The sequence below is a fragment of the Marmota marmota genome, unplaced genomic scaffold (genome assembly GCF_001458135.2).
Source record: "Marmota marmota marmota unplaced genomic scaffold, marMar, whole genome shotgun sequence".
Lineage (NCBI taxonomy): Eukaryota > Metazoa > Chordata > Mammalia > Rodentia > Sciuridae > Marmota > Marmota marmota.
The window spans coordinates 231,460-252,417 of NW_026000101.1; the positions used below are offsets into that span (position 1 = coordinate 231,460).

The 20,958-nt window shown below is 59.5% G+C and overlaps 1 protein-coding gene across 1 annotated transcript in view; it reads left to right on the top strand.

The window, feature by feature from the left end:
- Nucleotides 1-20,958, top strand: part of Whrn (whirlin) — a gene marked incomplete at its 5' end in the record, with an annotated part of 85,546 nt that overhangs the window by 60,679 nt on the left and 3,909 nt on the right. The window contains 7 exons of the mRNA XM_015492092.2: nucleotides 5,380-5,582; nucleotides 6,645-6,681; nucleotides 7,484-7,696; nucleotides 8,313-8,522; nucleotides 11,240-11,272; nucleotides 19,590-19,661; nucleotides 20,785-20,958. Coding sequence (XP_015347578.2) covers nucleotides 5,380-5,582; nucleotides 6,645-6,681; nucleotides 7,484-7,696; nucleotides 8,313-8,522; nucleotides 11,240-11,272; nucleotides 19,590-19,661; nucleotides 20,785-20,958 — 942 coding nt within the window. The remainder of the gene's footprint in view (nucleotides 1-5,379; nucleotides 5,583-6,644; nucleotides 6,682-7,483; nucleotides 7,697-8,312; nucleotides 8,523-11,239; nucleotides 11,273-19,589; nucleotides 19,662-20,784) is intronic.

The following is a 20,958-nucleotide window of genomic DNA, read 5'->3' on the forward strand; positions in this document are numbered from 1 at the left end:
CTTGAGACCCAAGGAGGTGGGATGGCAGGTTTGGTTGGTGAGTGGTCAGTGGGCAGCTTCTGGGAAAGCATGCTTTTCTCAAAATGCAGTTAACATTTATTGAGCACCTGTTGCATGTTGTAACCCTAGCCCTTTTTCTTTTTGAGGCAGGGCCTCTATAAGTTGCTGAGGCTGGCTTTGCGGTCTCTTGCCTTGGCCTCCCAAGCATGAGCCACCGCGTCCAGCTTGGGTCCTCTTTAATGTGCTTTATATGTGTCCATTCAGCAGATATTTGTTGAGCATCTACTATGTTCCAATTTAGGTGCTGGGATACAGTAAGAGTATTAATTCACCTGTGAGTAGGTCCTAATATGATCTCCATTTTCCAGAGGAGGTAACTGAGGCACAGAGAAGTTAAGTAAATGCCCCAAGGTCCTACAGCAAATAAGTAGCAAGGTCTAGATGTAGACCCAGACTCCTGGGTGTGGGCTCTTGCCGGGCCTCTCCTGCAGTCTGCACAGGGGGTAGTCTCGTTCCCATTTTGAGGGAAGAGGTTTTAGAATCAAAACTCATCTTCCTGGGGCCTCCTGGAGACTGGCTGGGCACTCGCCACTGCCGCTGACCTAGCGATATGAATCCCCAGGCTCCTGGTGGACGGCCAGGTCCAGGGCCGTTGGCCCCTCAGCTTCGGAACACCAGCCTGTCGCCCGCGGCTGTGGGTGACAAAGGGCTCTTGGCTCTGCTGTGAGATGAAGGGCGCTCCGTGGTCAGCCTCCTCTCCTGCGTCACGGAGATAAATAGGACATCCATGGTGACAAATAAGAGAGAGCCACCGTTATTCGTTCATCCTCCTCTGCTCTCCCCGTAGCGCCCGCAGCGAGCTGAGCAGTGGCAGACCCGCGATGGCACCGGGCACCTGTCTGTCCTCGCTGCAGCGCGTCCTGTCCCCAAGAGTCCTGGGGTGGGGGTGCGAGTGCTCACTGGTCAGCCCCGGGGCCCGGCCTTGAGGTCCCCTCCACGTGTCCCCGTCCTTTTTGGGCCTCGACCCCCATCTGCAGGAGACCCCTAGGATGGCCCCAGCAGGTGCATCTGCACCTCTTCATCCTCCACCTGGTGTATCCACGTCTCCTCTCCCTAGTTGGCTTGGGGGGTAAGGAAAGTTCTCCTTTCAGGGAACAAAGAGCTCTTGGGTTTTCTCTGGGAAAGAGAAAGACCCCAACTTCACGTGGCACCACCCAAAGGAAAGAGGAAGCAAATGGATCGGGAACCCACCCTTCACCAGTCTCTGAACACCTCCTGTCGCCTGCGCTGGGCTGGAGAGAGGTGGCACGGGTGCGAGGAAGAGAGCAGGGAGGGTGGGCTCCCGGGCTGGCTCATTTATTCAGTTGCTGTGTGACCTTAAACAAGCCACTGGACATCTCTGAACCCTTCTCCTCTGGATGGGATGTGAATGAAGAGCCATGGTGAGTCCCCGTGTCTCGAGCCCTGTGCTGGGGGCTCCCGTGGCTTCTCACAGCTCCCTGGGAAGCGATGGCCTGTCACACCACCTCAGAGGAGAACAGTGAGACTCCGGTCTACATGAGGGCTGTGGGGCACCACTTGGCTACGATGTCACAGTGGCCAGATTTCAAAACTAGGGGCAGATCTCCACGCCCTGCTGGACCCATGGGCCGCTGTGAGCAGCAGGGATGTACCCATTCTGCTGGGAAGGCTTTGTGGCCACCAGACACTGCATCGGGTGCTGGGGAGGGCGTGGGGAGCACCCAAACCAGACCCACCTGGGCCTGGGGGAGACGAGACAGCAGGGGCTGGGAGGAGACAGGGAGTGGGCTCAGGTGTCCCCAGCAGGGCAGATGGCCATCCACTCTCGGTTCAGGGCTGTCCCCAGATGGTGGCACAGAGGCCCGCACAGCATTCGCCCTGTCCTGCGGGGACAGACTTACTTGACAGGCGTGAAGAGCGTGACTAGCACCACGGAGAGGAGATCTCACCGACAGCAGCGCACAGCGTGCAGCTGAGCTGGGGGTTGCCGGTGACTCACGGGGGCTTAGGCTGCAGAAATGGCAGGTGCCACCCCTCCCCACCCGCCATCAGGAGCCTCTGGTTCTATGACGACACCCTTACCCCAGAACTGCCCAACTTAGGTAAAAAGTGAATAAGGTGAACATGGAAATTTGAGTTTCAGACAAACGATGAGCACTTGTTTTACTGCGTGTCTGTCCCATGCAATGGTCGGGACACACGAATGTTAAAGTGTTTGCTGTTTATCTGAAACGCAGGTTTAACTGGGCAGCCTGTATTTTTCTGCAACCTTCCCCCGGCCTCCTAGATGCTGGTGGCACTGAGTTGTCCCCTCCCTCCCCTCCTCCCGGCCTGGCTCACAGGATGCTCCCATATATCTGGCCTCTCAGACATGAGTTTCCTTTAATTAAGCTGCTGGGATGAAATAAAAATGTATTAAAGGAAGATTAAAATTGATTCCCTCAGCTCAACAAAAGCCAAAGCTATTGAGGGAGATACTTAGGAAAACAAAGCACTTGGGCGGGTGAGAAATGCCCCCGTGGCTGGGGCTCTGAGCAGCGGGTGGCAGCCACCCAGGGCTGCGGAGACCAGAGGTGGAGCTGCCCCCCGGGGGCAGCCTCGTGGATTGGGTAGGAGAGGCCTGAGAGGCCCAGCTGGAAGTGAGCTTCCCCTCCATCCCAGGCAGGCCGCGTCCCTGGGGAAGCTGACCTTGGCCATAGCTTCGCTCTGAGCTTCAGAGGAGGACGATGGGGAGGGACGCCAGGAGCGGGCAAGGCTGGGCTGGCGGGTCCACACCTTGGTGCAAAAGCCCTTAGCGGGCGCCGGGGCCAAGCTCTGGTTCTCCTCTGGGTTCTCTGAAGCTCTTCCCAAGCAGTCCTGGGGCTGCCTAAGCTCCCGGGAGATGGAGGGGAGGAAGAGCTGTAGACTTGGGGGCCGGGCTGTGGCTTCTGTCATGGAAAGTTGAGCGCTGGTGACGCTGGTGAAGGCTGCTCTTGGACAGGGACCCCATCTTCACCCCTGAGGCAAATGAAGTGCCAAAGCCCCTGGGGACACAGCAGTCACACGGCCTGAGAGTAGCAGAGCCCAGAAGGGAACCCAGGTCGTGGGCGTAACACCCGTGACCGTAGCACTCTGCTGTGTCCTGGATGTGAGAGGTCGTGGGACATTTTTAAGTGGGAGGGATGTCACAAAAGCAAGAAGTCGATGGAATCCATCTGGCCCTGTTGTCTGTGGCCAGTTTAGATGTAAATGCACGTGAGGAGGGGACCACCTCGGGAACCTAGGGGTCAGCAGGTGGCAGGGGGACCCAGGAGAGGGGACCAACAGGGTGGATTTGCTAAAGGAGCTGCTCAGAGGGCAGAGCTGTGGTCAGGGTTTCAGTTGTGGCTGCGGCAGGCTGGGTGGGGAGGGGTGGCGGGACGGTGGGTTTCAGACCAGCCAGCGCCTGGCGGAGGCTCAGTAGCAAGAAGCAGAGGCCTTGGGGCCACCCGACCTGGCCTGCATCCGCCCCTCCTCTTCACTAGCAGCGGGTTGAGTGCCCTTGGACTCTCTGAAGTCCTCTGAAACCCCACAGACCCTGAATGATGCCCCAAAGGTCTCCGATCTCAGAGCACTTCAGACTTCGCAGGTTCTCAACCAGTAAAGTCTGTGCAACTATCTCAAAGTCCGGAAACCTCCGAAATCAGAAAGGCTTCTGGTCCCCCGCTTTGTGGGTAAGGCTAGAAGCTCCCTGGGCCTGTGTCTCTCTAGTGAATCAAGAGTAGGAAGCTATTCCGAAGGGTGCTGGGGATCCTAAGTAAGGAGAGTCATGGAAAGGGACAGACATGGCGGAGAATGTGCCTGTCCCTGCTGGACTGGGGCAGGGATGGTCTGGACCTAGGAACGGATGGGAAGGAGGGTCCTTTTATAGGGGGACAGACAGCTGAGGATGGTGAGAACTCGAGGTTGAGAGAGTGATTCTCTAAGATGAGCCCCCTGTACTGGCTCCCTACATAAAAGCCATCTGCCTGCCTTCCTGCCTGGCCAGAGGGGACAGGAAATGTCACATTCCTAACAAACAGAGGCAGGGGCAGAAGGCCTGGCGGTCAGCATAGAGAGATGAGGGCTGGTTATCACTGGGTTGCTAACGAGAAGAAAGGGAGTGGGGGCTTAAAGGGGGATTCTGGGAGTCTATAAAGGAGCAGGACACACCCACGCCCTCGGGCACCCAGCTCTGGGCCCCCTTCTCTCTATCTCTATCTCTATCTCTATCTCTATCTCTGTCTCTCTCTTAAATAAAACTTGCTTTCTGTGTTGCCTCCACTTTTCTCGGGTGTTTAATCTCCCACACCAGGGCCACAGGACCCCTTCCTGATTTCCAAGACCAGGATCACTTTTATTCATTCGATGACTTTTCATTGAATCCCGCTGTGCGGGAGCCCCGCGAATCCAGAGCAGAGACGCTGATGCGGACTCAATTATGGCACAAACTGGGTCTGCTTTCGACCTGTGAGCAGCATCGGCAGGAGCAGGTGGCATCCCAGCACGGCGTGTGGCACAGGAGGGGAGCAGTACTGTCCGTGCACTGCAGACCAGCCCTGGGAAGTGGGCCCAGGGAGCCGGTTCTAGCCTCGTCCTACATCTCCGCTCCTCTGGGGCTGCTTGGCTGCCCTCATCCAGATCTTACTTTAAAAAATGCTGGTGCAACACCAGGAGTCAACCATGTGCTGCCAACAGGCGGGGGCACCAGCCATGATCAGCGTCTGGGTGCCCTGGGCCAGGGTATAGGGACCCCGGGCAGCCCCTTCCCCCACACACCAGCCTCTTCTGTTTTTGTCACACAGTTTTTATCAGAAGGTTAGGTTTTCTGCCTTTATTTTTTAAATGCTTTCGTTAAAAATGTGGTTTATTCCACATCACAAAATGAAACTGCTGGCTCGTTGTTCTACACACACACACACACACACACACATATTTTTTCAGGGAAGGCCTAGTTGGCTCAACAGTTATAAACGTGTAAGGAAAATACTGCTGTCTGCCTTCACCCCTCTTGCCTTAACCCACCATGAGATTCACACCCCACCCCACCCCTGTCTCAGCCTGAAGATGACTTATTTCCACAAAAGGAGACTTTGGGGCTGCAGATCTGCCCCTCAAAGCCTTGCTGGGTTGGGCAGGTGCCCGCTCTCCTAACAAGATTCTGGGCTCAGGCTTGGAATTGGAAGCCAGCTTTGCCCTTCCTTGCTGTGTGACCCTCAGGCATGCACACACCTCTCTGATCTTGCCTCCACCACCTCCTCGGCAGGCTGGCCAGAGAATTGGGATAGAGCTGTGAAGCCCCCAGCCTGAATCACTGTCCTGCAAACAGCCCAGGTGACTGTTGTGTGCGGGTCTTGACAGGTTGGGGACCAGATCCTGGAGGCCAACGGGCGGAGCTTCCTCACCATCCTGCACGACGAGGCGGTCAAGCTGCTCAAGTCCTCTCGGCACCTCATCTTGACCGTGAAGGACGTCGGGAGGCTGCCGCACGCCCGCACGACGGTGGACGAGACCAAGTGGATCGCCAGTTCCCGGATTGGGGAGAGCGCCACGAACTCGGCAGGGTCTGGCCTCTGCGCTCGCGCACATGGGGCGCGGGGACCCTGCGCGGTTTCCCAGTCAGGACGGCCCCGGCCCCGGCCGCTGTCCCCTCTCGGAGCTGGAGCCGGGACGGGCCTCCCCGCACCAGGGTCCCTTTTATTTTCAGGCCATGGCTCTGGGCAAACCCCTGTCCCCCGGCCTTAGTTTCCCCGTGGACAGCTGAGACGCAGGACCAGCTCTTCATCTGCTGTCAGACAAAGCCCGTGACACTCTCCTGGGTTTCAGTTCCTTCATCTGAAAACCGACCCTGCCCCCACCCCAGGTCTACTAGTGAGAATACCAGGAGCTAAGGGTGAACCCGGAAGTCATACCAGAGGGACAGTTGCCAGGTGGCTGCATAGTGGCTAATAATGTGACATGTCACCTTGGGTCTTCATCAGATGTCTCAGCCTGGTGGCCAGTGGCCCCCTGGCCAGATACACCCCAGAGCATCCTCTCCTTTCCTTTCTTTCCCTTCATAATGTTGGTTTTTGTTGTTGTTGTTGTTGTTGTTATCAGTGGCCAGCATTTAAAAAGACAGCAGGGTTCACATAAAAATCTGTATTTCTGGCTATTAAAAATGAGGAAGTGTTAGGAAGTTGGCAACTTGAGCCTTCTTTACCACGCTCCCCCCTCCCCCCCCACCCAAAAACATGGGCTGGAGCTGAGCCGCCCCTGCGGTTGCCTGGGGAGCTGCAATCCGCTCGTCCCCCCTGTCCTGGCCTTGAGCTGCGCATCTCGGAGCCTTCTCCAGCTGTTACCTCAAGCGCTGTGGCTCCCAGATGCTGAGCTGGGAGCGCTTGGTCCCGCAGGGGCAGAGACAGCGCAGGAGTCCACCTGGCGTAGGGTTGGCAGTGCTGCCCATGTTGTTGAGGGGGGGCTGGAAGCTGCCCATCTGTCTGGGGGTTCACTGAGTAGCCCCCAAACTGGCCAGCGGCACTTGGGGGCCATGAGTGTGTGGCTCGAAAGCTCCGCCTTTCCTTGCCCTTGCTGGGCCTGGCCATCTGCTCAGACGGGCAGCTGAAGACGGCTGTCTTTCTCCACAGGTTTCCAGGGGATGTCACAACAGAAGGGACCAACAAGGTAGGGTGGGGGCTTGGGCTTCTTCTCAGCTCTGGGCGAGGCAGAGTGTGCTGAGCAGCTCTGCACCCGACACAGTTCAGCCGGCGTGGCTGACCCTCTGGAGGATCCAGGCCCTGCCACCCTGGGGGTGACACCCAGGATGTCAGAAAACAAAGCAAACCTTCAAACAAATGCCTGGTTAGAAAGGATGCCTGGTACCATGAAGGCAAGGAGGTGGGGTCACGGGAGAGAGAGAGAGAGAGAGAGAGAGAGAGAGAGAGAGAGAGAGAGCGCACAGCAGATGAGGCTCCAACTCAGATGGGCGGGTGCCCAAGCCCAGAGGCAGGGAGCGGGCTTGGAAGGGGAACAAGACGACAGCAGGCAGGATGGCAGGTCCCGCGGGGCGTTCTGGCCCTGACAAGAGGTATGGCTTCTGACCTGAAGTCATGGGAAGTTCCTGAAAGCCTTTTAAGCAGGGAGTGACATAGTGACAAGGTTGTTCCAGCTGCTCTGAGCAGGTGACTGTGAAGTCCAGGGACCATGCTGAGCTCAGCTGGGGACGGGAGACAGTGGCGGGGAGACAGTGAGGACCTGAGTTACATTGTAGAAATACAGACACTAATGGCGTCCCCAGTGTCCCCGGGAGACAGTGAAACCTGGAGGAGGAAACGGGAACCCGGCGACAGCGCCTGACTGAGTGGGATGATGTGTGCCGTGCGGCTCTGCCCCTGATGAGGTCACACATTGGGGTTGGTCCGGGTGCCTGGGTGTGCCTCTGGCCCCAGTCTGCAGAATCCCAGGCCTCCACCTTCCTGTCTTCCAGCCAGGATTCTATAAGGGCCCAGCGGGCTCCCAGGTGACGCTGAGCAGCCTGGGGAACCAGACCCGCGTGCTGCTGGAGGAACAGGCCCGGCACCTGCTGTCGGAGCAGGAGCGCGCCACCATGACCTACTACCTGGACGAGTACCGCCGCGGCAGCGTCTCCGTGGAGGCCCTGGTCATGGCCCTGTTCAAGCTGCTCAACACCCACGCCAAGGTGACCTGCCTCCCTGTCCCCACTCCTCCCCCCCAGCCTCCCAGGAGTTGGGCCCGACTGAGCTGTGGGCAGAGACGGATGACCCAGGCAGCCCCCGCCAGGCTCGCGGCTCCCGGGGAAGCAGACAAAGGGCCCGATTGGGACCCTGACGCCGCAGTCTGCAGTGGGATGTCCTGGAACACTCCTGGCAATGCCCAGGCCCCTCCCCGCTGTCAGGAACTGTGACAAGCCGCAGGTGACCCTGCCACATACCAGCGTGGAACCCTGCTCCCGCAGGAGTCCGTTTGAGGCTCAGAAGTGCAGGAAATGCGACTGGGAGACATGATCTGGAGGGGGAGGGTGCTCGAGGTGGAAGGGACCAGCCAGGGGCCTTGTGGCCTGGAACATCATGGCGTCTTCAGGGACGTACGGTCGTGTGTGTTTATGCTGAGGAGGAGGAGGACGAGGCAGGGAAGTGGGGTCAGAGGAGGCGGGGCTGTGTCTGCCCAAAGGTGTGTGTTTGGACTTTCTCCTGAGGGTACTGGGGAGCCATAGAAGGTTCATGCAGGTCACTTGAGAGGACTAGGGACACTGGTGCCAATGCTCTGCTGAGTGCCTCTCTTGTCCCCACCTCCAGTCTGCTGTCCTCTCTGAGGTAAGAGGCACCATCTCCCCACAAGACCTGGACCGCTTTGACCACCTGGTGCTGAGGCGGGAGATCGAGTCCATGAAGGCACGTCAGCCGCCGGGCCCTGGGGCCGGGGACACCTACTCCATGGTCTCCTACAGCGACACGGGCTCGTCCACAGGCAGCCACGGCACCTCCACCACCGTCAGCTCGGCCAGGGTGAGCCCCCCTGCCTGGCTTGAAGATCAGGGGCAGAGTTGAGACGGTGGCTTTGGGGTGAACCAGGCAGGTTCCAGTCCCAGCCCCATCAGTTCCCTGTTGTGCCCTGTCACTCTGAGCCTTGGTCTCTTCGTCTCTAGAAGCCTGATGGTTGCTGAGTACCTACTGCATGCCAGGCACAGGTGCTAGGCCGAGCAGGCCTAGTGGGACTCTCGGTCTGGGTGCCAGAGTCCGGAGGAAAGGTTAAAACAAGGGTCATTAGGCAAATAGAAAAAAATACAGCCAGGCGTGGTAATCCTAGTGGCCTGGGAGGCCGAGGCAGGGGGATCACGAGTTCAAAGCCAGCCTCAGCATCTTAGCAAGGCCCTAAGCAACTCAGTGAGACCTGTCTCTAAATAAAATCCAAAAAAGGGCTGGGGAGGTGGCTCAGTGGTTAAGTGCCCCTGGGTTCATTCCTCAGTACAAAAAAAAGAAAAATAAATACAATAACGATTTGTGGGAGATCTAAAAAGATGACACAGCATTTGGCGCTGTGCCTGGTTCAGGGTGAGCACTCAGTAAACAGCAGTGGTCACGGTGACTCGGATCAAGAGGCCATCCCTTGTCTGGAGCCCCAGGCCCAGCCTGACCTGCTTACCGACTTGCCTGCCCCATGGAACAGCGTGGACGTGACTCTGTGCCAGGCCCAGGGTGCTCAGAGGCAGGCAGAGTCCTTCTGCCCTCTGTCCCTCCCAGAGACAATGGGTCATTGCCATCCACACGGAGGAGTGGGCCAGGCGGGCCAGGCCAGGGTGGCATGGCTCTGCCCCCCATACCCTTTCTTGCCTTTGGGAGGTTTGTCCCTACTCTTCTAGGAAAGAAGGGGAAGGCATGTTTCTCGAGCACCGTTGCCCCCAGGTGCTGAGCTGGGAGCCATTACCGGGGGAATCTCAGACCACGAGGACACGGGGTCATGGGTCCCTTTGGAGGGAGATCAGAGCTCACTGGGGACAGCAGGTCCAAGGTCGTAGACACGGGTGGTTAGTGGACACCGGTGAGCCGTGGCCCTGTCGCCCGCTCCCCTATCTCTCATAGACGCCCCGTGTGACTTCTCTTTAGCTCCAGGGCTCTGAGGGATCCTCTGCTCCTGCACCCCCACCTCTAACATCCTCAGTCACCTTCATCCCAAGGTCCTCACCCCTTCCAGGGACCCAGAAGTTGCTATGCGTCCCTCTAGGGCTCTGGACGTGGCTGCTCTGAGTTCCTGGAGGAGCAGATCACTTCCGGGGTGGGACAGGGCTGCAGCTGGTCCTGGGCACACATGGCCTCAAGCAGCCAGACTTTGGCTCACGGGGCCGGCTTTCTCTGAGTCCGACTCCATTAGATGGGCCACAAAAATGGCCACAGAGGGCTTTAGCCGCCGTGAGCCACTGTTCCTAAACCCGGGGAACCACAGCCTGTCATTCTGCAGTGGCCCTTTGGAATCAGGGACCACAGCTCCATGGAGTGGCTGGGATGCCTCCTGGTCCAGGAAGCAGGGGACACAGGGTTAGGTCCTGGGTGTCCTGGGCCTCAGATTCCCCTGGATAAATGGCCTACAGCAGCCTGGGACCAAGGGCGGGGCAGGCGGAGAGGCCACAGGGGGCCCAGCAGCCGCCTGGCCTGGCCTGGGTATCTCCCCTACCCAAGCACTTCCTCCGGCCACTCTGGACCCCAGCTGTGGCCTTCCCTGCCAAGAGCCACTCACTGCACACGGGGGCCCCCAGGCTGGTGGATCTCAGGCCACAGGATGGTCTTGAGCAGGGAGTTTTGGGGGCCAGATGGAAGGGGTGGACGTGAGGCTCCCCGTGTCTGAGGCGGGAATGACTCAGGACAGCTGTTACTCTGAGTCCTCATCCTGGCAGGGAGCACGGGCACGTCAGGCTCGGGACTCCCAGTCCCGGGCAAGCTCCCAGGTTCCCCGGGGGACTCCCAGGGAAGGCTGCAGGGCACGGCAAGGCCAGCTGGCCTCCCGGTGCTCAGTGTCCTCCCTTGCGGCAGGGTCATAACTCCACGTCCCCCAGCTTGTGGGGAGGACTGAGTGGAAGGCTGCCGGGGCCCATGGGAGCAGATAGCCTGCCAGGGCCCGGAAGTGCTCCGAGGCGGGTGACGCCATGGTTTTTCCCGACCTGTCTGGTTTTTTCCATGCCACCTGGGGGTTTGCACCCAGGCCCCTGCTGACCCGTGGAGGCCTGGAAAGCACCAGGTGAGAGACGGCCATCCCCCTCTGATGGCTGCCCATGGGGGCAGTGCCAGGGGCCCACTTCTCTGCACTATGGTCTCTGCACCGCGGGGCTCGGGCCGCCCCAGAGCCAGGCCTCCCCTGGTTGGGGGTTGCACGCAGGGTCCACCTGGAAGCCTGCCTTTCATGAGCAGGTGGAGCCCAGACACGTCACTTTGCTCCTCTAAGCCTCTTCCTGCCAAAAGGGACAGTGACCCCAGCCCTGCCCCAGGGAGGAGCATGTCCCTTTTCATGGACAAGCATCTTTCTTGCAAGCAGCGGGGGAGCAGTGGGGACCCTGTCTCCTTCTCGGCAGGATAGAGGGGTGGGGAGCGGTGTGCCCTTCCCCAACTGGAAGGGGTGGGAGAATCTCATCTCTGCATGCGTGTGGGCCTGGGCGGGGGTGCCATGGCAGCCTGTCCCTCATATTTATTTGATGTATTTTTCTTTTTGCCTTTTGCCCATCCTTCCGCCCCAGGAGCGGCTGCTGTGGCTTATAGACCTGATGGAGGTACCGTCCTTCCTGCCGGGTGGGGACTGTGGGAGTCCCTTAGCCAGGGGCAGAGGTGGGGGCTCTGGCCCCTCTGGCCACCCCTCTGTCTGCACTGTCCCTGCTGGGGACTGGGCTTTCTTCTTGGTGCTCACTGTCTCTCCTGGTCATCCACTCGCCAGGTGCCCTCAGGCCCTGGAGTGAGGATCGCTCTGTTCAAATCCCAGCTCTAGCCCGTCCTTGTTGTGTGACCTCGGGAAGTGGTCTCACCTCTCTGAGCTCAGCTTTAGATCTGTCACAATGAGGATGACAGTGTCGGGCCTTGCTGTGGAGACACCCCTTGGCCTTTGCATATGGCGATGCTGGTGCTGGCATCTTCTCCTTTCCACCTCACACAACCTGTTTCAGTCCAAAGCTCAGGTGCCACCTCTTCCAGGAAGCCTTCCCTGATACTCTCCAGAGGTGGCTTTCGGCCCCTGGCTCCTTCAGCCCCCAGGCTTCTGTCTTGTCATGGCTCTTAGTGTATTCTTCCAATCTCTGCAGGCCTGACCAGTTACCCCCTTGACCACCAGCTGTTGGAGGGCAGCAGCCATGTCTGAGGTCACCACTCAGCCCCTGCTGCTCAGCACAGAGCCTGGCTCACGTAAATAATTCAAGGCTCTCTTATTAACCTTAGAGCCGACCTCCGCTGAGAGCTCTCTGTGGTGTAGGGCTTTCCATCTGTGTCCTCTGCACCCTGCCAGGAGCCGGGAGTGGCCGGCACAGCTATGACCCCCATTTTATAGAACAGAGAACTGAAATCCAGAGAGGAAAAGCGACTTGCTCGAGGTCACACAGCTAGGGAAGAGGTGGAGGGAGGATTCCGACCTGGCCCGCTCGCCTCTGAGTGGTGCCCTGGTGACCGAGGCGCTTCCCTGGTGGACCTCTCCAGCCTCTGGCTCAGAGTCACCAGCCGTCTGTCTGTCTGTCTGTCATGTTTCCTCCCCTCCTCCTCCTCTTCCTTCCTTCCTGACGGAGTGCTTGCCGTGTGCTCTCTGCAGCCGTCCGTGCTGGGGAGTCGGTAGAAAGCAGCTGAGGAGCCCTGCCCCCTGCAGAATCCAGAGATGAGCAGGAATCGCAGGCAGTTAGCCAGGTGGATGACGGAAAATGCACAGCGGGTTATGTGACAGGTGCTAAGGAGAAACTTAGAGCAGGGAAGGGGACTCTGTGGGGCTAGGAAGTGACACATGAGTAAGACTGGCGGTGATGGAGAGAGCCACCCCACATCTAGAGGAAGAGCAGTTTACAGAGCAGGAATAGCATGTGCAAAGGCCCTGAGGAGCTAGAGTGTCTGAGCACACTCCAGAGTGAGTGCGGGGAAGAGGAGAGGCAGATTATATGCTGGGGACTTTGACTTTGAGCAGCATGAGAGCTCTGAGCAGGTAAGAGCAGGGACTGGCAGGGTCTGACACAGTTTTGGCCTGATCTCTTGCATCATCAGGAATAGACAAGAATGGATCTGTCCCAAGATGAATAGGTTTGTTCCCATGAACCAGCCAGGCCAAGAGGTCTGTAGGTCATGAAGGGCTGGAAGGCTGCGCAGCCTGAGTCCCCAAAAGAGGTGGCCGTGGGCTGTGCAGGCACCAGCTCTCCCTGCTGCCTGGGCAGCCCCTCCCCCTACACACCTATAGGACAAACCTCGAATTGGACACCCAGCACAGCCAGGCCACCTGCACTCAGGGCCACAGGATGGAAGCTTCTTCCTCCTGAGCCCCATCTTGCAGGTGACCAGGGCCTGTCCTGGGTGTCCAGAGCCTTGCCTTACGCTGTCCCTGCAGAGCAGTATGCCCTCCAGACAGCTCTGCCCGCTCACTACCCACTACACCCGAGGCAGACCCTGCGGCCCCTGCAGTCTGAGTCTCCCCTGTGTCAAAGGTGCTGGGAAAGGTTCAGAGCAGCACGGCGAGGAGACAGCTGCACCCCATCTGCTCTCCATCCTCCGAACCCGGGCTGCAGCATCCTGCAGAGGGAGAGAAGGAGGTCGGAGCCCTGTTTAGTCCTCCTCAAGTGCCAGGTGCCGTCGGCAGCATCGCTGGGTGCCCGTAGCTCTTGGCCGCAGTAATGCTGGCCAACAGATCACCCCAGGTCACCGTCAAGGGACGACAGCCGCACACGTCTCTGACTCATGGCCCAGATCCCTGAGCTCCTGGCGCTCACACGCTCTTCCTCTCTGCTGCAGTAACTGCTGTGTAGGCACGGAGGACGTGGGTGCAGGCAGGGCACCAGCCCAGGACCTGGCACCAGTGGAGACCCAGGAAATGCAGAGCGGGAACTCACTGAAGCCACGCCCCCGGCCACCTGCAGAAACGTCCTCTACATACTCGCCTCCCATGTCCTAGGAAAATGTCCTTTGCTCTGGCATTGAGAAGCACATGGCAGCTTCGGGCATCTGGGTCACGGGTAGCCAGATACCCAGACAGTTGCCCCAAGTGGAGCCAGTGTCCGTTTGCCTGCTGTCCCTGGGTCGTGCGGTGCGTTATCGATCCCAGGTTAAAAGAGGTTCACTCATAGCCGTTTGCCCTCCAAGCAGAGGCTGTCGACCACAGGAAATCAGATGCAGCCGCCCGGGGACAGATGGCGTGTACTTTCCATTTGTCGAACTGAGAGGCAGCCTTAAGCATTTTTTTTTTTTTGCAACTTCCAAACAATATCATTTTCCCTCATAAATATTTTGGCTAAGCCGGGTGCGGTGGCCCACGCCTGTCATCCCAGCAGCTCGGGAGGCTGAGGCAGGAGGACGGTGAGTTCAAAGCCAGCCTCAGCAAAAGTGAGGTGCTAAGCAACTCAGTGAGACCCTGTCTCTAAATAAAATACCAAATAGGGCTGGGGAAGTGGCTCAGTGTTTGGGTGTCCCTGAATTCAATTCCCAGTACAAAAGAAAAAAAAAACAAAACAGATGTTGGCTAGGACAGCAGAGTGAAAAAGAAGTTCTGCCCAGCATTTCTAGAATTCTCCACTTAGGGCAAGCAGGTCTTTAGCAGAAGGACTTCATCTCTCGAGACTTAGAATCCTACCAGCAGGTCTGGCTCTCCACGACAGTAGCCAGGCCACCTTGGGAAGGTGACATAACCTTCTGAGCCTCAGTTTCCACATCTGTGTTTTGGGCTAGGAAGACCCAGCACCTGAGGGCTGCTCAGTGAGGTCAGTGGATTCACAGGGACGAAGCCGAGGAGCTCGTCCTCTCACTACTCCGTGAGCTGGAAAGAGGACCGTAGAGAAAGACTGTGGAGGTCAAGGCCAGGCCTACACCGCTGAGCAGATGCCGTGGAGGTCAGGGATGGCAGCTGGGACCCTGTCTTGTCTAGACTTCAGACTTTTCCACCTGGACTTGGGAGGCTTTGCAGCCAGGCCTCCACTGTGCCTGGATAGAGGCTCCCAGGGCCTCCAGGGTGCTGGAACAGGGCCTCTGACCTGAAGCCTCTCTGTCCCCCCCTCCTGGCCCTGTAGGGAGCTGCAAGGGAGCTCTGGCCGTGGCTGCGTTGGCGGGGCCCCTTGTGGCCTCTGAGCCTCCCTCCTCATTGGGGCACCTCGAGGGTGCGGCAGCTCAGACCCCCGCAGCTGCGGGCCTGTCCTCGCTCCAGGAGGCTGGTCCACTTCATTCCTTCCAGGTCACCTTGGGCAGGTGACAGGCTGAGGCGTGGCCTGATGCCTGGATCTTGAGGACAGGGGGCCCAGCTAAGATCTGAAGCTGGGGGTCAGCAGGGCAGCAGATGAGGCAGGACGGTTTGGAGCTGGACCTGAGCTGGGAGGCGTGTGGCCACTACAAAGAGGGGAAGAGGTCACTGGGCCCAAGCGTGGGCAATGCTGGGCAGAGGGGGTGGGGAGCAGCAGGTGCTGGGGTCCCAGCTTCCTGAGGAGTTTTTAGTAAGCGATGCCGTGCTGTTTGCCTCTAAGATGCCTCCTTCCGTGTGCAGAGGGCCTGGGGGATGGAGTGACCCGAGAGGCCATTGTGACTGTCCAGTGTGCAGGGACCCGTGGGGTAGGCTGACCCTGCCTCCCAGTGTCAGGAAGTTCTTGGCCCCAAGCCCCGCGAGGCTGCAGTGTGTCTTCCCTCTTGAGTGGAACAGGCCACTCCGCTCCAGGCCAGGGGCCTCCGCACCTTCCTGGGGACCCAGCGGTTCACCAGAGCACAGTGGCCTAGGACGGTGCCTCCCAGGCAGAGCCTTGCTGGATCAGCAGTGGTTTGCAGGCCACCCGCCTCCCTCAGGAAGACAGGGACGCAGGCACAGTCTCCACCAGGTCAGAGCCTGAGGGACAGTGGCTGAGCCCTGCTCCCCGTAGAGCAGAGCCGACTTTCCCGCTAGCCAGCAGGGGAGCTGCCCTGGGGTTGGACCAGGGCCTAGACCTAGACCTTGCCCTTCGCCGTTTGGCTGTGGGCCCTTCCGCAGGCAGGGGCTGGGCCCTTCTCAGAGTGGCCACTTTAACTACCTCAGTGTGAACACACAGGAGGGAAAGGGCACCGACACCGACCCTATGATGAAACACTGTGGTCACTGGGCGGAAGCTTCTAGTGTGTCTGCAAGCAGGAGGCTGTGACTCTTGCAGTACCTGGGAGTAGGTAGGCCCGACCTGTGACTTCTGCCAGGGGGCAGTGGCCGGTTCCCCTGAGGCGCTGAGGCCTCCATGTGTCATGGAAGGAATGCTGCCCTTGGGTTAGAGGTTAGTGGAAACAAGATGGACTGATGTCCCTGCCAGGCTCTCAGGTCCCCGCGTCCCTCCCTCCCTCCCGAGACAAGTTTCCGACACTTGTCCTGGGGCCCTTTGAGCCCTGACCTTCTGGAGATTCTGGGTCACCCCGTTTCCACTGACGACATCCTTCCCTGAGGCAGCAGGGAGGGCCACGCGAGGGCAGGATTCGGGTCAGCAGGAGGAAGGGGTCTGAGCGGCACAGGCCGCGGTGCCCTGGCCATGCCCGCCATCCCCCTGCCTCAGGGGCTTCAGGCAGGGACTTCCACTTCTGCGACTCTTTCTCAGCCTCTTTCTGCTGAGGTGGCCCCGGGCAGCACCTGGGCCTGGACGTTGTCCCAGCAAAGCCTTCCCCGCCTCCACTTCCGGAGCCCCGAGTGTACACGGCAGGGTCAGCAGGGGTTGTCACCATTCTTCACTTGGCATTTGTCCCCTTTCAGCTGCCCCACACCAGACTCGGGGGGTCTGGGCTCTGACCGGGCCCAGACAGGCATGAAGGCGTTAAGGGAGCCACCAGCCCAGGATGAGGGAGGGGGACCAGGCACATGGCTTGGAGGTGTCCTGGCCCTTGTGGGAAGCAGGGCTTTTGTCTGGAAGGTAGAGACCGGCACTGGATAGGAGTTGGCTTCCTACCCCATTCTTGCTGTGTGACCTTGGGTAGATGACCTTCCCTCCCTGAGGCTCAGTCACCTCAGCTGTAGAGTGGGTAAAGGGTCCCACCCGGGAGGACTCAGTGTGCCTCTTGGTGTAAGCCCCAGGGGCTGCAGGGGCAGGGACCCCCAGCAGTGGTCGGGGGTGCCCGGGGCCCAGGCACGAACTCTGACCTTGAGTCTCTGCTCGAAGCCTGTTCTGCTGACACGTCCCCCGAGTTCTTAGCCTGCTGTCTGCAGCTATTTCGGTTGCACAAGGAACATGGCTCGGGGACTTGGGGCTCCTGAGCGTCTGGATTCAGCAGATGGAGTCTGGCAGGGCTGGGCTCCGACCTGTCTGCCGCTTGCCCCACTTCCCGCTCCCTCCCGGGCGGGATCCTGCCTCCTCCTCCCCGGCTCCATCCCACCTTCTGTCCTGGCTCCAGGATGCCCTGGATAGCAGGGGCCAGCCGTGGCTGTGCTCTCTCATTTCAGAGGCCCTTCCTTCCCACGATGCCCCGGTGGGGCTGGACATCATGGGCCTGAGGTTGACCCAGACCTGGCTGAGAAACCTGGCCTGCTGCTGTAGAATGGCCCCCGTGACCTTGGGACAAGCCACTTCCCTCTCTGAGCTTCAGTTGTAGCGGATGTGACCAGGAGAGTTCCAGGGCCACCCCTCAGGGTCCTCGGGAAAGTTCATGAGATAACTAAAGTAGAACGGCGCCCAGGGCCCAGCCCGCGCGGGTCCAGGTCTGTGGTTCCCCTGTGTTCCTTCTAGAACTCTCCCCCTCTCTGAGCTTCCCTCAGACGCCTCGGGCCTCGCTGACTGGGAAAGGCCACTGAGTGAATCCCCAAGGCTCCCGAGAGGCTCCAGAGCAGGACAGCCCCCGTGTCTTTGTCCCAGCCTGTAGCCCAGGGGGCCTGCAGGTTGAACCCCTCGCTGAAGCCAACATTAGGCTCCCACGGTGGCCTGCGGCCCCGTCTGCCTCCACTCGGGCCTGCTCCCTAGGGTGATGGACCCACCCGCTCACCCATCGATTCATTAATCTGTTTAACGAATATTTACCCAGCAGACACTGTTCTGAACACTGAGGGGAGACCAGGTCATCTGAACTCTGCCGTCTCAGAGTTGTGTTTCAGCAGGAGGGACAGACAGTCAACCCACACGGCGATCAGGGTCATACAGAGGAGCAAAGCCAGGGGGGTGGACGGGATGGTGGCGAGGGCAGGGACGGTCCCATCATGCTGGAGGAACCGCAGGACAGGGCCGAGTTGGGAGGCACAGGGGGCGTGGTGTTTGGAATTTCCTCCAAGAAGACGGACTGGCCCAGGGTCCCTGAGCAGGGGAGAGACGTTACCTGACTCGTTTTTCCAGGATGACGTCCTGGCAGGGGTCAGTGGGGAGAGGAGGCCAGCAGGGCAGGGGTAGGCTTTGCGATTTTCTGTGGGTGGTCCCCCTCTGAGGAGGTGACCTGGGAGTGGGATCTTAGAGGTGAGCGAGCAGCGCGTGCCTCGTGACAGCCAGGCAGGCGCAAGGGCCACGTGAAGACCCCGCGCTGGCCCTGGTGTTCCACTGTGGCTGCAGGAGTGGGGGGGCGCCGAGCAAAGGGAATCTCCATAAGAGGCAAACTTGACCTTGTCTCCATGGCAACCGACGGCCCTCAGGCTGGCATCCAAGCGCATCCACGCTTGACTCACGGAGCTGCGCAAAGATTCTCCACACCTCCCGTCCCCTCCTCTGTGTCCACCCTTTCCTTTGTCTCAGACGTCCATGGTTCCTCTGGGGCCGGCTTGGACCTGTGCCCCCTTCGCCAGGAAGCCTTCCTCCGTAAGGCCTTCCCCCAGGTGTCCTGTGCCTGCCCGTTGGCCCACCTGGTGTCCGGGTCTCCCACCTCCTCTGTGCCCAGCCTGGGCTCAGTCTGGGGCTTCAGAGCCTGCTCAGCCTCCACGGCCTCTCGCGAGTCAGGGCTCTCCAGGAGCAGAACCCTCAGGGCACCTATAGCCCCCTGCCAAGACGGGCTCTGTGACGGTGGAGGCCGAGGAGCCCCATGGCCCGCCCTCTGGCACGGTGGAGGCCCTAGAGAGCCGGGGCTGGAGCTCCGAGTCCAAGGGCCCAGGATCCAGGGGGTGCTGCATGCGGATGTCAAGGGCCGGGCGAGCGCTGGGGGCGGCCCCGTGTGGGAGCCCTTTCCTCGCTTGTGTGAGGGCCTGGATTCCATCCCAGCACCCAGCAGTGAAACCCGAGGACAGGAGAATCCGGGTTCCCAGCTCCAGAGAGTAAACTTGGCCCCATGCCACTGGGGCCCTTAACAAATTGGTGACGTCCCCAACCCTGGGGAGGGTGAGCGGCACTCAGCCACTGATTCAAATGCTGATCTCTTCGAGAAACACCCCACAGACCTCCCACTTCTCAGTGCCAGTCGAGTCGACACCCCAAATTATCCATCAGTGACAGAAACTCAAGGCCATCCCCAGCTCTGTGGGTGGAAAGGGCCCCTGAGTCCAGCCCAGAGAGGACCTCTGCTGGGTCCCCAGAGATGGCCCTTTGACAGCACAGTGTCACTTAAGGGAGCATTCAGAAAGGAAAGAAGGAACATGAATAAGGTCCACTTAAGCCCTAGACCACCCCTCGGGATGAAGACCACTAAGACAGAAAGGAGTGAGATGTCCCTGTCCTTCCTGCTGGCCGCGGGCCTTCACACGGCCCTGGGACTCTGTTCATCGGTGGTGCTGAGAGAGGCCAGAGGACCACCCCCTGCATCTCCAGGTGTTCCAGGGAGGCCAGAAATGACCAGAAGGTCCCCAAGGAAAACCGGCTTCAAAGGGACTGGAGGGAAAACCAACCCCAATTACGGGGGGTCAGATAGAGAGGACAGCGGCTGTGTCAGGATGGCGAAGCACGTCCAGTGCCGAGGCCCGCGGGTCGTGGTTCCCGGGGAGCCGCTGGCTCCTGGTGACTCAGCTCGCTCTCTTGTCCATTTCAGAACACCCTGGACCTGGAGGAGTCGGGCCAGGCAGTCCAGGGCGGCGTCAACACGCTCCCCGACGTGTCCGTGGTAAGCCCCGCTAGCCCTGTTCCACCTGCCCTGTCCCTCAGGTGTCCCCTGGGCTCCTCTTAGTGACAACCATGGGGAGAGGACACAGGGAAGGCGGGCGGACAGGGCCTCTGCTGTGTCTGCAGGCCTGCGCACCGAGGGCCCCTCCGCCATCTCCCACAGGGCCAGGGTAGCTCACCACGGTGACTGTGGGCAGGGCAGGCGCTGACCCCAGCGGGTTCCGCCCGGGGGCCTTGCTTTCCATGTTACCTGAACATGGTCATGGCACGTCCAGGCAATGGGCACATGGTGAATGTGCCTTCTGCCTTGGCTGGACTTGGATGCTGAATACAGCGTGAGACTGTGTGACTCTGACCCAGGTGGCTTTTGAATGTCCTGGATTCTGGACCCAGGTTGCCTGGGTTTGAATCCCACCTCCTCCATGGACTGTGTGACTTTGGGCAAATTCATTAGCCTCTCTGTGCCTCTGGTTTCCCATCTGTGATATGGGGATGATTACACAGTACCTACCCCAGCACTTTGTGGCAAGATTAACTGATTTAAGCATATCGTTTAGAACGGTGCACATGAGGCCATAGAGCCAGGTGAGTGTCGGCTGCTGCCCAGGCAGAGAGAGAAGGAATTTGGGTCCACAGCTGCTGCTTGCCATGCCAACACCGGCCACATCCCCACCTACTCTGCTGTTACCCAATGACATGCTCAGAGAGGTGCTGTGCCTTGCCCAGAGCCACACAGCACCATAGCCCGTGTATCCCTCCTTCTGTCCATTCTCTCTCCGGTCCTACCTCACCTCCCATTTCCAGTGGCCAAGACAATCCCCTAAAAGGAAAAGCCTAAGAAATCCTTTTTGTGTGTCCATCCTCCTCTAATTAAGTCTCGTTGCCTGTGACAATCCCTTGCCGACGCCAAGAGCTCCAATTCCCAAAGGTAACCGCGCAGTCCCCAGAGACGCCGGCCAAGGTCCCGACGCTCCTCCGTGGCTGCGATGCCAGGCAGTTTCCCGCTGGGCTGCTGCATTATTCAGGGCTGTGAGGCCAGCGCTGAGCTCGGGACCCACTTCCCTGCTCCCTGCCCGGCCGCCATGGGCTCTGACTCCTTCTACTCCTGCTGGGTCTTTTGGCAGGACGACGTCAAGCCCAGCTCCCAGGAGCTGCCCAACACCAAGCTGCTGCCTCCCCCTCTGCTTCTGGGCCAAGGCCAAGGCCAGGACCGCCCGCCCAGCCAGCCGAGGAAGCCCGCCAGGGAGGACCCCCAGCCTCCCTCCTCGGCCTCCTCGCACTCAGGCATCATCTTCTCC